We start from the raw sequence: 14,293 nt of genomic DNA on the forward strand, positions 1-14,293 counted from the left end.
ACTAACAGGAAGGCCAGGATGCAATCAAAATATTTGATCAGTGAGCGGTTTTGTATCCAAGCCATAAACTCAAGGGCATTTCAGTGGAAGCTGTGGGAGGAGAAGCTGCTGTGAACACCTGGAGATTATGTGGTCATGGCAGATGGAGCCCCTTAGGGGAATCCTCACACCCCACTGCCATCCCTGCATCCCTCCCTGCACAGGACACTACCAGCACCCACCATCCCTGGCTTCCCATCATTTTCAGTGCGGCTGTGCTAAACAGCCAAGGGTGGAAATTTTACTCGTTCTCCTAAATCCCACCACCTCCCCCGCTAAAGTTAAATATTTGGCCTTTGGTTTAAACGAAATGGATTTTTGTTTTTCCTTTCAGAGCGGTCTCACGATCTCCGTGTGACCCCGGTGGGAGGACAGAGGGAGGCAGGGAGACCCCACTGTGCACTCAGAGCACTGCCAGAGCCCAGTGAGTGTCAGCCCACTCAGTAGCAGAGATGAGTGTAATAAGCTTTTAAATACTTCCTTTCCAATTTTTTTTAAAGAAAAAAGAACAAAGCAAAAGATACTGGTATCTTCTGATTTTCCTCCTCACACCTTTTTTTTTTATACATACTTAGCAAACATTAACAACTACATATTTGGATGCAACTCAAGGTAAACAATAGCTTTGATAGTTTAATTTTGGAAAAAAAAATAGCAAATTCTCACTTTCTTGAAAGGCTTTACTTTTACTTATTTGTATATTCCCTAGGTTATCAGGACATTTCCCTTTGCTTTTCTGAGAGCAATATACATGTCCTTGTAACCAGAGAAGTATGGGAAATTCTGGAAACATCCAACTGTGTATAAACACTTAAAGTTCAGACACTCTAATACAAAACAAGTACCTCTCTGAAACAAACATCTCCAGATGTTTTAACGTATTTTTATATATAGCTAGATATATATATAAGATGTGACTCAGGCACAGAAAGCCAAAAGAATGTTCTCATTTCCTGAGACTGGCTAACAAAAAGGAAAAAAATGTGAACAAAGGAACAAAGATTCAAAACTCAGCTTTTTCTTAACAGCAGCAGCTTTAAAATGCTCCACTTAAAATCCTTTTTCATATAATCAGAATATTGCCTCTCTCTTGTAACTGCACAGACTCACAAAAGGAAGCACGGAAAGGAGAAAAAAGTTTTCTGGGTTGTTTAAACTATTACAGAAATGTCTCATTAGAGAAGTGCCTGTCCTTTTTTCAGTTCCAGTGAACCTGATTGACACCTCCCAACAAGCCACTCTCCCACAACCTGCCTTGTCCCCAGGACACAGTGGTTGAGAAAAAGCCAGCAGCCACGTGTGCTGTGGCTGCCCCACAGCTCTGTCTCTGCACAGCAGAGCTCACTCTGCAAGATCTCACAGCATTTCTTGTTCTTTTTTTTTCTTTTTTTTTCTGACAGTACAAGCAGGTACAAACAGCATCCAGCTCCTCTGGGACCTGAAAGCAATGGGTGAAGAAAGCCCATGGGCATCTCCAGATCATGAAGTCTTGTCATACCAACAAATGCCAGGTAGATTTAAACAGGCATCAAGATGTGTCACTGTTCTCTGTGCTCTTTCTAACCACAAACTACGTGTCGGGGGGTAGGACACGAGATTTCCTTCCTCTGAATGCTTTGAAGGTGAATTTCTGCAAACTGATTCAGGGAGAACTGTGACAAAACCACTGCTGGGGTGGTCTCCCTTCAGGCAGAGCAGTAGGAGGGGACAGCAAGCTGCAGAGAGAACACACTCAAGAGCACTTTCCACAACAGAAAGCAAAATTGCCCAGACAATCCTTCCACAACACCTGCAGGCAGGCAGGTGGTGATCCTTCTTCCAGTGCAACAGAGCACGGACTCCCAACCATGATACTGCACCCAGGGCAGCCACAAGCAGTCCCCAGACCCAACCCAGACCACCACCAAACACTGCTCCCTCCTTCTTCAAATCCCCAAAACCTTGTCACAGAACTCCACTGTTCACACTGCTCTCAGCCGACATGGGTATTGCCACCTTTCCAAGTTCTTTCTCATGGACATCACTGCCACCCACAAGATCAAGGAATCGATCCAGATTGACACAAGCTTGGTTTTATATCTATGTATCTACCAATCTCCCTCACCATAGGTTTTCAGCTGACTCAGGTCCCTGGCACTGGCACAAGAAATGTTGGGGGACAGGAATGTGTGGGTCACCCCAGGCAGCTGTAGCACAGCCAATATGCTTAATTAAAACATCTCTGTAACCATCACTGCCCATGGGAAGAGCAGCTGCCCTGCATGGCCCATAGATGACCTGTCCTGAATCATAGCACTGGCCAGAGCTGGCTCTGGGAGATGGCCATTGCCAAGTGAATCTCAGCCCACTTACAGCAGACCTTAGCAAAAATAAGTTACTCAATACAGCACAAATATCCATCTCTCTGCCATGAAACACACGTCTGTCCTGCTACCAACAGTTCAGAAGAGAACATATGCAAAGCTCAGCAATATGTGCCCATTTGCAAGAATTTCCTCACAAAAACCAGAGAGTTTTGCAAGCAGAGGCTGCTGTGCCAATTCAGCCCTGAATCTACAGGGGCCGCCTTCCCCCGGCAGTGCTGGTGGCACCCCCTGCTCCCCTGCCTGTCAAGCTTATTCTTCATTCCCAAATCAGAGGTGGAGTGTGCCAGAGACACCAAAGGAGGGCTCGGGGATGCTGTGGTTCTGCGAGGCAGGAGGCTGACAGCCAGTTCCTTGCCCTGGCCAGGCAGCGCCCAGCCCTGGTGGGGACAGCCAGGCCCCCACAAAAGAGTCCTTGCAAAGTATCAAGGTCCCTTTTTTTCCTCCCAGGGTGGATTTGAAACTAATTCTCTGTGTGGCTGCCTCTCCCCACATCAATCCCACAGCTGCTGAATGTCAGTGTGGGGTCTGGACTGAAGCCAGTTTTGCCATGTTGTTGCCTCCCAAATATTTGCAAGCGTTACTGCACTGCTTTGCTGTGGTCTTTCCCAGTGCCCCCAACTACAATAAAACAACACATTAATACAGAGAACACTTTTAATTTTGAGCACAGCAGCTACCCCGCGCTGCTCTGGCCACCCAGGAAATGTTCATGGAGTCATTACTATGCCTTAGCTCCCCAGATGATCCACATCAATTCCCCACCCATGATGCAAGAAATAAACCCCCTCCTCCCCTTTTAACTTTAACACCAGTTTAGGTTTTATTCAGACAACATCCACCAGTGTGTTCTCAGTTCTTCAAACTATTTAATGCAACCAGTGTTTGAAACAACCCTAAATCCACATGATTAAGGACCCACCTTCCCCCTGAATTCTACAGAAGTGGCTGTTGAGGTTTTTTAACAAATCAAAAAGCGATGAAAAGAAGGATCATCCAAGGTGGAATTCAAGAACTTATTTAACATATAAAGAAAAGCAACCAATATGAAAAATACAGAGCATTAAATCTCCTCCTGGGTGCCAACCATGTTGTAATGCTATTTTTCATGCACTACAGGGGGCTCCAGACTATGCCATTTTGGCAGAGGAACTTGGTTTCAGGCTGTAGAGGAGATCCACTTTGTCCATAGTTTGTCAATGGCCACACAGTTTCTGGCATCCTGCATACTGCTGCCAGCCTCCAGAGGCCGAGACAAATTCAGCAAACTGTTTGACATAAAGAGTTGTTATGGTACACAAAACCATGGTAATTACAAAGAAATTACAGAATCCTTTTTTCCTCTCTGCTTCTATCTCCTTAAAAAACAGAACCCAGCATTTTCATAAAGACACACCACAGGAAGGAAAATGCTGAAACAATTGCAAAGAAGCATCCTAATTGGAAGAAAAATATTAACCCCAGGGCACAGTCCCCTGCTACATTTTCCCTAATTGTCAGACTGAATTAGGACCTTTCACCCTTTCTGCCCCAACAGCAGCACTTCTGCTCAGGCTGTTAAGGGTGACGTGCTCTGTAGCACATCCCAACACGACAAGAACAGCAGACCACGTACACGGCTGCCTGGCTCACACTAGGCAGAGCTTAGACAAGGGAAGGCTTTGGCTATGAAAATGTGACTGTCAGTTTTATTTTCCTTGTCATCAGCACTTGCCATCATGGAAAGGCCTGACATGAATAATTTCCCCACTGATTATCAAGCTGCTTTTAGCACAGCTAATAATTAAATCTTCCGTACATTGAAAAGTAATAAGAGATTGCATTATGCTATGGAGTGAAAAACTTTTGAACTGGGCTTTGGAGGAGAACAAAGCACAGACAAATCAGGATGTGTAACCTAACACACAGCATGAAGCCACAATTGCAGGAGCTGAAAAGATTGCCTTAAGTGCTCCAATAATAAATATTTCACTGCAACTTGAAAAAGAATTTGTTAACTGTGCAAACCACTCTCTGTATATTGCAGACCATTAGCAGTTCCCCTGCAGTATGGAGCAATTTCTAAGAAAAAGACCTGTGCACTACCACTGAGACCAAACTGCAGCACCACATTTAGCTTCTTATTTAGAAGCCCCTATCAAAGCCAGTAACACCACGAAGTGCCCCCATTTTTCAGCTTCACAGTGGAATAAGAACTGTAAATCCAAGGAGTCTGTACTAGTTTTTCAAGTGTAGTTATACTTGGAGTAAAGAGGACCTGGCTTTTTCCAGTATTTTGCTGCATGCTGGCCTGTATTTCTTGCTACAAAGAAAAACTCCCTTTGTTCTAGGAAACTACAAAAGCTTAAGATAATAATGGCTCTGAATGGAGAAACTAATGTTTTTCTCTGAACCACATATGAAACTTATTCCAATGATAACACATCAAGATGAGCTCAGCACAACCAGCTGAAAAGCTGCCCACGAAACTCAGAGGACATTTATAAAGCGAGCAGGCATTGCCACAAGGAGCTATCAGCCCCAGGCAGCACACCAAGGAATCCTGAACAGCCCACCACTACCCAGCATCGACCCTCTGTGAGTCCCTCCTTACCCAAATCCCTCTCTTCCAGGACAGTCTGGTCTCCCAGTGTGATTCTGAGTGAGAAAGCTGTGCCTCAATGGCTGTTCAAGTGACAGCACCAGCCTCTGAGTTCCTCTAGTTGCAAAACAAAAGCCACAGGAGTGACTCAAGCTCAAAAAGCCTCCATAAAACAAAGAGGGGTGGAAAAATAAGTTAAAAAGAAGAATATTTCCTTGTGCATACCTGCTGACCAGATGTCTGCTGCTTTTCCTTGTATCAATCTAGAGAGACCTCAGATCATTCTTTCCTTTTTTCTTTCTTCACCAAAACTCAGATTATTTAATCTCTCTAAATCAGACCCAAAAGTCAAGATACAAAACCCCTTGGGAATTTCAGCTTGTGGAAGCCTTTGAGATCACTTTACATTTTGTCAAGAAGTAGGTTTGAATGAAGTAGTCACATTTTTAGTGGGTTTTTTAAACCCAAAGAACCAAAAGAAGAAAACACATCAACTTTTAATTTTCCCTCCTTATATTTTACAAAATCAAAATGCATCTTTCAAGAGCCCTATCCCTTTGTTTTGACTTCAGTGGACTAGAATTGTCTATGGAAAACCCCCACAGCCAGATGATTTGGAAACAGCTCTTCCAAAGGAGCTCAGCCTCTCGCCACTGTGCCACCCTGCCAGATGAGCAGCCCTGCTGTCCTGGCTGGCACCTCCCTCTGCTCCCTCCAGCCAGGCTTCTGTGACAGTGTACCACACAGCACCTCCACTTCCCACAGCACAGCCCCTTGTTCTCCACACAACCATTTACCCCAAAAGAATGGTGAGAGGAACAGAGGAAGCCAGCCAGTTTAGCCAAGGGGCCCCATGTCCAGTCTTTACTGGGCAAACAGTTTTTATTCGGGGCACAGCACCAGCAGCAGCAGGACTCCAGGCTGACTGTCAGCCATGGGAGGATTTGCTTGGCCAGGAGGCAGCAGGATTGCTCCTGCTGCTGTGAAAGGATGCTCGAGCCACCAGCTGTACCCTGGATAGCTCTGCTGCCACCAGTGTCTCCCAGGAGGTGCTGGGCAGCCACATGCTGCTGCAGGTAACCTCCTGCTACTTCATCTCTGCAAGTTTCTGCAAGCGGGGGCTCTAGTCTGACTTTGTCCCAAAATCTCTCATTGTGCCAGGGGTGTAGCTTAGCTCATATCCTCGGAAGCATGTACCAGCAGGGCAGCTGGCCCGCTCCCTGACAACTTCAGCAGAACAGATGCCAAATATGCAATTGCTCTGTTTACCTGGCCAAAGAGGCGGCCCAGCCACAGCACCTGTGTGGGGCTGACAGACACAGAGCTACGCGCAGTCGCGACCGACTGACGCTGGCGGCACAAATACTGACAACTCGGCCACTCTCAGGAATGCAGAAAGAATCCTGGCCTGGAAGCATCTACCACCCACTACGAAAGCAAGTGGCTGTTGGAACATCTGAAGGAACAACAGTTACCCACAATACACATGGACACCTGAACCACGCTGTCATGTTTTTCTAAGCATGTGGCTGCACTGCAGCTGGAGCCAAAGCTGGTCAAGGCTGGTGAGATCCCACCCAGGACATCAGGGTACTGACCCTGGGAGCAGAGCTGGCTCACCTCGCTCAGGATAGCACCTCTGTACCCCGAACTGAGCCTGACTTTGCAACTGCCACAGCTTTTCTCCAAAGGTATGGTGGAGAGCTGGAGGAGCCCGCAGGAGAAGTCGGGCGCGGGAAAGATAAGGCAGTCTTGAGACAGGCTAAAGTTTGTGTGCCAGCAGCTGTCCTGTACCTGCAGTCCAAGGCAGCTACAAAATCAGTCTTTTTCCTCCCCCCAGCTCCAGGTTTTGACATATTAGCACAACACTTTGCCAAGTGCTTTAATTACGGCCATTCTTCCCAAGAAACAGCTGCACAGGAGAGGCTTTGAAACGCTGAGCAATGAGCAGAGCAGCTTTTGCTTTTCGTAGTCCATCCCATTAACCCATGCCCAAGACAGGGCTGTTCGCTAATTGTGGGATGTGCATAAAACATCACGGATCTCGCCACATCCACCCCGAGGTTATTCAGTACGACGCTTTTAACAGAGCCACCGCCCGCCCGGACAGGGCGCCCCTGAACGCCCTGGGCATCGGACCGCGCTCACGCCGCTCCCGGGACGAGCGAGCCCCAGCCCCGCGTGTTCTTCCCGATCGCCGTAGCAGAACACAGGGCCCGCCCCAGCGCTCCGAGCGAGCGCCCAGCGCCGAGGAGGGAACTGCGGGAGAAGGGATTCCTGCAGTGCCCCGCGCTGCGGCTCCCGGGGCTGCCGGCACCGGGAAAAGTTTCCCCGCGGAACGGACACTTCACAGAGGGACCAGCAGGGACACCCTGCACGGCTGCGGGCCCCTCGGCGGGACCCCAGCCCGACCCCGCCGGCGCCCGCGGGAGCAGCGGGAAAGCGCCTTTCCCGGGCAGCAGCCGGTGACAGCGGCCCGGCCGAGACAAAGCGCCGCCCTCGGCAGCCGCCCGCCGCGGGAGGCGGGACGGGACGGCGCGGGCGGCCCCTGCGCCTCTCCTACCTGTTACAGTTGATCCCCGCCGCCGCCGCCGCCGCCGCCGCCACCCCCAGCATCCCGGCGGCCGCCGCTGCCGCCGCTCCCGCCAAGCGCTGCCCACGGCGGCGGGCGGGGCCTGCCCGGCTGCGGTAATGGCGCTGGGCGGCACCGCCCGCCGCCGGGGGGCGCGCTCCGCCCGCCGCGCCCCGCCCCGCGGCGCCCCCGCGCGGCCAAAGAGGGGAAGCACGGCCGGGAGACGGGATCGCAGCGCTCCCGGCCGGGAAAGAGGGCAGGCACCGCCGGGAGACGGGATCATGGGATCCCGCGGCCGGGAAAGAGGGCAGGCACCGCCGGGAGACGGGATCATGGGATCCCGCGGCCGGGAAAGAGGGCAGGCACCGCCGGGAGACGGGATCATGGGATCCCGCGGCCGGGAAAGAGGGCAGGCACCGCCGGGAGGTGGGATCGCACTGCCCTGCCCGGGAAAGAGGGTCCCCCTGCCCCATGTGCTTCCCGCTGGACCCGCGGGAGGGATCGTTCCTCTCCTCTGTCAGCCCTGCGGGAGATGCGGCGGCCGGAACGCCCCGCAGAGTTATGTGAAATAGGTGCCTGGGAGCGGCTGTTGCTGGTTTTGTGTATTTCGGCTTTTTTTTCCTTCTTCTTCGTCTTTTTTTTTTTTTTTTTTTTTTTTCCAGAACAGACAATTGCTGTCAAAACAATTCCAAGTATTTTCACCGTTTCCTGCACGCGGTTGGGTAGTGCAAGATAATTTGTAGCAAGAAAGCTGCCGCCACACCTTGGGGCGCCAAATATGCTTGGGTGAGTTTTGCTGGAGCCGGGGTCCGGTTTAGATCAACATTTTTTAAGCATGTAAGAGCATTAATAAGCAATGGCGTGGGGAAAGGCTAGCCCCTCGCTCAGGCTCAGAAGTTTATAAAGTAAATGTAAGAAAGTTACGTCCAACGCTGCCAAACCCGGGGCCAAACCTTCCGCTTCACTTGGAGAGAAGTGACCTCATTCCAAATCAGGGAAGGTTCAAAGGCAGACTGTGGACAAATGAAAGGAGCGTAATAGAAAAGGTGGTATTATTGAGCTGTCTGTATCGCTGCCCGTTGCCATCCTTACTATCAGAACAAGGAAGTGGCGGGTTGGAATGAAAAATGCAAATATTTGCCTGCCAGGATTAAGGAAATGTCTATATGGCTCCAAGAAGACAGCTCAAAGGAATATGTTAAGCCAGTGAAGATCAGCATAGACAGGGATGAGTGAGCACAGATCAGAAAAAATAATTCAAACATGGAGCAATCTACTTTGGTGTCCATCAGAACCAGGAAAAGAATGTAATTTTGGGGTCTATGATGCACAAGAGGTATTTGATGGTGGTGCCAGAAGCATGGTTCTAGATAGGACTAGAGCTGTGGAAACTCAGACTGTCTGTAGTACTTTTGTTTGTTTATTTGTTATTTTTCTCCTTGGCAGAGTTCAGTTTTGCTTGCCACGACGAGGAATCAAACACAGCAAGATTTTAGCATCATGTATTAGAGAATACATTTCTGCATGAAGAGGAAAAGAGAGTATGTGGCTGACAAGGGAAGGGATGATTTGCCAGAAGAGGGGGATGTGATTCTTCTCCTTTACTCAGCATTGGTCAAGCCACACCTGGAGGGCTCAGCCCAGTTCTGAGCTTCCCAGTACAAGAGAGACATGGACATACTGGAAGAACCCATCAAATGGCCACCAAGATTATTTAGAGACTAGAGCACCTCTCCTGGAGAGAGACAGAGAGCTAGGACTGCTCAGGCCAAAGAGAAGGCTCAGAGACATCTTACCTATTAATAAAAATATCTGAAAAGAGAGGGTAAAAGGAGGACAATGCCAGTATCTTTTCAGTGGAATCCAGTTACAGGAACAGAGGCAAGGGAAACAAACTGAAATATAGGAGTTTCCTTCTGACCAGCAGGGAAATTTTCGCTGTGAGAGTGACTGAACACTGGTGGAGGTTGTCTGTGGAGGCTGTGGAGTCTCCACCCTTGAAGTACTCCATAGCCATATGGATGTGCTCCTAGGAATCTGGGTGTAGGAAGCCGTGCTTGAACAGAGAGATTGGACAAGTGACCTCCAGAGGTACTTGCCGACCTCAACAATGGTGTGATTATGTTGAAAAACCAATCACACCCCCCCTCCATTAAAAAAAAAAAGAAAACAACACAAAATAACCAAACCCAACCCCAAAACACCCACCCATTTTAATGAGTCTATCAGCAAAGCGTCCTTATATCCCCTAAATAAGTAAGTACTCATTCTGTGCCAGCTGAAGGTAATACAACCCTTTAGTTTTTTTTCTAATCTGCTTTGGGCAGTCTGCCATTACTTGTAGGCAGCTTCATGAATGTCTTTAATTAACCTCAGCTTGTCTGCGAGGATTTCAGGGTCCCTCTCATTGCTGATCCTCCTGGGGAGCTGTATGAGGTGGCTGTCCCTGGCTGCTAGAGAGCAGCACCTCTGACCAGCACAGCCAGAAAGGCAGGGAGGTGGCTGGGCAGGTGTGCAACTTCCAGGTCTGCAAGCTTCAAACCAGTAAATTCTGGAAATAATTAACAGGCAGTGCCAGCCAACAAGCGCAGCCGTTGTGGCGCTTCCTTTGGAGGGCACTTTAATGGATTTAACAGCAAGTGAATTGCATCATGTACAGCTTTCCAGGGCTTTTAAAGATGAAATCCCTAAAGCATGGTCTGCTAGCAATATAATCTCAAAGTAGAAAAGGCATTCTCATAGAGAGTGGGAGAGCCTTCCCCAAACATGTACAAATGCCAATCACTAAGTACTAGCAGCTTTTGGAAACGCTAAGTACCAAGAAAAGCCAGGAATTCAGTTTCACAGTTTCCCTCCCCAGACTGTCTGCACTTTGCAGCAAGTTTGCGCCTGGGGGCTGATTTAAATTTTTGTTTTGTCTTGCTTTACAACAGAAATAACAATTCTTAATTGATATTAATTATCCATTACATAGTATTATACCATACTGGCATTCTAATTAACTTGTAAAATTCAGTCCAGAATACTTAAGCAAGTAATTTAATAGGATTCACAAAACACACACCACAGACTCGTAAGGAGATCATTCCTTCTATTCCAGTATAATGCAGGCTATGACAATTTTCTTCCTATGCAGTTTAAAGAAAATATGGTAATCTGCCTACTTATTTCAGCTTACAAACCCATCACAAAGTTTAACATTGTGCTGCTAATGTACTTGGCATCAGGTACAGAAGTGCCATTATCCCCAGCAGGCAAGTCAGGAAATAGAGACAGAGACTCTGAAATTAAATTCACAAAGGAAGTGTGTGGCAAAACAGGGAATTTGGACTCCATGTCTCCAGACCAGCATATTAATCACAAAATTCATGCTTTTTTTTTTTTTAACTCTCATCTCTCCCTTTAAGACCAGTGTAAAATGCAGTTTTAAGCAGGCATATGCTTTTGATGTTCTGTTTCCAGACTACTTTACATTTTCCATCACTGTTGAAATACCAAACTTATTGTACTGCAGCTGGCAGTAACGCTTTAGTGACATGGACTCAGCAGTGCCAGGTTAATGGTTGGACTCTTTGATCTCTGAGGTCTTCTTCAACCTAAACAATTCTGTCACTCTAAAGTGACAGCACAGAGCCTTTACTTATTCAGAGGTAAATGCATGATCAGCTTTGCTGACACTGAACAAGCATTATTGGCCATTATTGTAGGCCTGGGGAAGAAGTGAGAAAGGAAGGATTATTGAGGGCTGATAAGAAGGCAGCTGCTTGGTCAAAGAATTTGACTGCCTGTCTCTAATCACAAATATCAGCATCTTTACATAAGTTATTTTTCTGGAAATGAAAAAGTATTTTATGATTTTGCCAGAGTGTTATGAAGAGACCTGAGTAAGTAACTTCTAACTGTGGTATTTGCTCGAGCTTTTGCTTTCTTCCAGAATTTCATGCAACTGCAGATGGTAGATTCATAGAATGGTTTGGGTTGTAAGGGACCTTAAACATCAGGGACCTTAAGCACAGGCAGGGATGTCTTGCACTAGACCAGGTTACTCAGAGCCCCATCCAACCTGGCTTTGAATACTTCAAGGGATGGGACATCCACAGCTTCTCTGGGCAACTGTTCCAGGGCCTCACCACCCTCACAGTAAAGAATTTCTTTCTAATATCCAATCTAACCCTGTTCTGACTCTGAGAGCCTGCTAGCAGAACAGCCCCATGGTTGTTTACCTTTATATAATCAATGGATTTAAATTGTAAACTGTGTCAGTGTTCATGTCACACCTCCAAAGCTATGAAGCTAAAGCAACAGTGAAGAAAAGTTTGACCATGTTAGTAGGAATAATTTTTGAACATGTGTCTAGCTAAATATTTCAGTAAAGCTGTTAATGAATTAAGAGGTGAAAAATTATTTAGGTTTCACATTTTTTCTCAACATTATTAACTCCACTAATCAACTGAATAAATAAGTTTTGACCACTATTTGATAGCTTTAAAAGACATTGCTATTATTAAAAACAGTACGTAGTTTGCTCAGAATACTGGAAGACATTTTAGTGATCATTCTGACATCCATACAAAAGAAGTCAGATTTCTGCTTCAAGCATTTTAGACACACCTAGTATATTTGGCATAATTTTTTCTTGGAAGAGAGAAGGAGACTGCAAAACCAAGGATATGAATTTTATTGATCAATCTCAAATTTCTGCAAAATTGATCAATAAATTTCCATATTTAGCAGCATAAATTTCTGTTTCATTACAAGATCCGTACTTGTGTAGACACAGTAAAGGTTAAAGAAAAAACTTATGGCAGCACCACAAAACAGGTACTTTGAGAAATAATGACTCTTGGAGTTCATGGTATTACTCTCTCATTTTTTATAGTAAAAGTGTGTAATTTTTCTACTTCAAGCTTTTTGTCACTGCAATTCCAATCTTTCCCAGAATGTTACAAAACCTAGCCTTAGCTTTTCTACATTTTCTGAAAATCCTCTTCCTGCAAGATATCCACCACTGCAATCAACTGGTTTAACCAGTTTCCAAGAGCAAGGCTGGTGGGTAGTCAGGGCAGGGACAGAGAGCTGCCACGTCAACAACAGGAGCTGTTTAGGGTTTTTATCGCCACCATCTGCTTTTATCCCCTTGCAGAGGCTGTAGCCCTTGCCCCTAGAGCAGAGGGACCACCCACCTGTGCCCTTGCAAAGGTGGGCAGCTTCACCTGGACTGCCACAGCTGCAGGTTTAAGCCAATGCTGTGACTAGATGTGAGAGGAGCATTAACTAGTCTGTATAAATATGTGGATGCTGAAGCCAAAATGATGCAATTGGCCTTCTCCCTTGGCAAGAGTAATGCTGAGCATCAGCAACTTAACTCCACAAAGGGGAGTAATAACAGTAAAACAGCATTTGCGTAAAAGCCTTTTTCTGAAACTCTATAATGGTTTCTATGCTTTTTATTTTTGAGATGCTCTGCACGCTGCAAAGGGCAAGAGAGCCAAGAGCTAATATGTATCTCCCCTCAGGAAACAGTCTGAGTGTTCTCAGAACAAGCTTCGATTTTCAGGCAATGAAACAATAAACCCCACTAAAATCCTATGCTCGTACACAGCTGCTATCATGTGTCTATCAATTTAAAACACTTTCAAAGGTTGCTGTGGGAGGACAGGGACTGTGCCCATGCCCAAAAAAGAACACTGGTTTTGACACTCATTACATTTACCTTGGATTCTTAAGAAGCCTTTAGGCATTCAACTGACAGTGAAAAAAAAAAAAAATTGCCAATACCAAGGCATGCTGATTTGTTGGAGCAGTAATTGATGTTCCATACTCGTTTTACTATTCTCAGTCTTCACTATTCAATCCAGCCTGAATCCTCAGAATGAGCCTGAGAAACACAGGAAAGGAAGGAAACACCTGAATTTAAGATGTAACTTCTCATCCTTTCACAACTGTATGATAAATTTTAAACAAATTCAGTTAAAAAGTAGTGAGATTATTTCCCTTCCCCATAGCATATATAAACTTATGTGAAAGCTGTTAGAAGTTGACTGGCAGTACCAGGCTCTCTTTTTTGACCCTTATATCCACTTGCTATGTCTTCTTTGCACAGCTTATGATCCCATCTCTGACCACATATTTCTGTAATAAGCATGGTCTAAGAAAAATGGTTGGCAAGAAAATAAACACACCAAACCCTTGCTTAAATCAAACCAAACACCTCTTTATCCACTGAGCATGTAATCTTTGTACTAGGACAATTATGCAGATAAAGAAAAATCATCACAGCCTATTAGGGAAGAGGTAATTATGGCCATTTCAAAGCTGAGTGCAATTAGAAACATGCTGATTTATAAGGTAGTTAGTACTCAAACACACTAAATGCAATCCTGCTAATAAGGCCATTAGGAGCTTCTGCAACCCTCCTCTCCTTCACGTCTAATATTGTCAGATTGCTGGTGACAATAATACATTTGAAGTAATTTAAATGAGTTTTTAATTTTTTTTTTTTAATCCTAGAACAAACTAACTTCTTTTCTGTTCACCCAGAAGAATCCATTGCTGTAGTTGCCTTCCAAAGCCGAGGCTCTGGATATTATACCAGATCCATAAAATCTTTTCAATACAATGGTCGACAGTCCTTGTTTTCTACCTTGCACCTGAGTAGCATTTTCTCAGGTAAGAACAGGCATTCATGGGAAAAAAGTCACTCTGTTGAGTAAAGATAAAGTTTATTGAAGTGATGGC

The 14,293-nt window shown here is 46.1% G+C and overlaps 1 protein-coding gene and 1 long non-coding RNA gene across 3 annotated transcripts in view; one reads left to right on the forward strand and one right to left on the reverse strand.

The window, feature by feature from the left end:
* The window catches only part of LIMS1 (LIM zinc finger domain containing 1), a 67,125-nt gene extending 59,442 nt beyond the window's left edge, over positions 1–7,683 (reverse strand). The window contains exon 1 of one of the 2 annotated variants that reach the window (XM_064407948.1): positions 7,547–7,683. In XM_064407948.1, coding sequence (XP_064264018.1) covers positions 7,547–7,599 — 53 coding nt within the window. In that variant the 5' untranslated portion in view covers positions 7,600–7,683. Of the gene's footprint in view, positions 1–4,995; positions 5,014–7,546 lie in introns of those variants that run through there. The other variant, XM_064407949.1, reaches the window with a different exon arrangement.
* Positions 7,684–7,755: 72 nt separating this feature from the next.
* On the forward strand, positions 7,756–11,138 carry LOC135293587 (uncharacterized). The gene is made up of 2 exons (XR_010355678.1): positions 7,756–8,341; positions 9,002–11,138. It is a non-coding gene; the product is annotated as an uncharacterized LOC135293587 (long non-coding RNA).
* Positions 11,139–14,293: the final 3,155 nt, after the last annotated feature.

The sequence above is a fragment of the Passer domesticus genome, chromosome 2, assembly GCF_036417665.1.
Source record: "Passer domesticus isolate bPasDom1 chromosome 2, bPasDom1.hap1, whole genome shotgun sequence".
Classification (NCBI taxonomy): Eukaryota; Metazoa; Chordata; class Aves; order Passeriformes; family Passeridae; genus Passer; species Passer domesticus.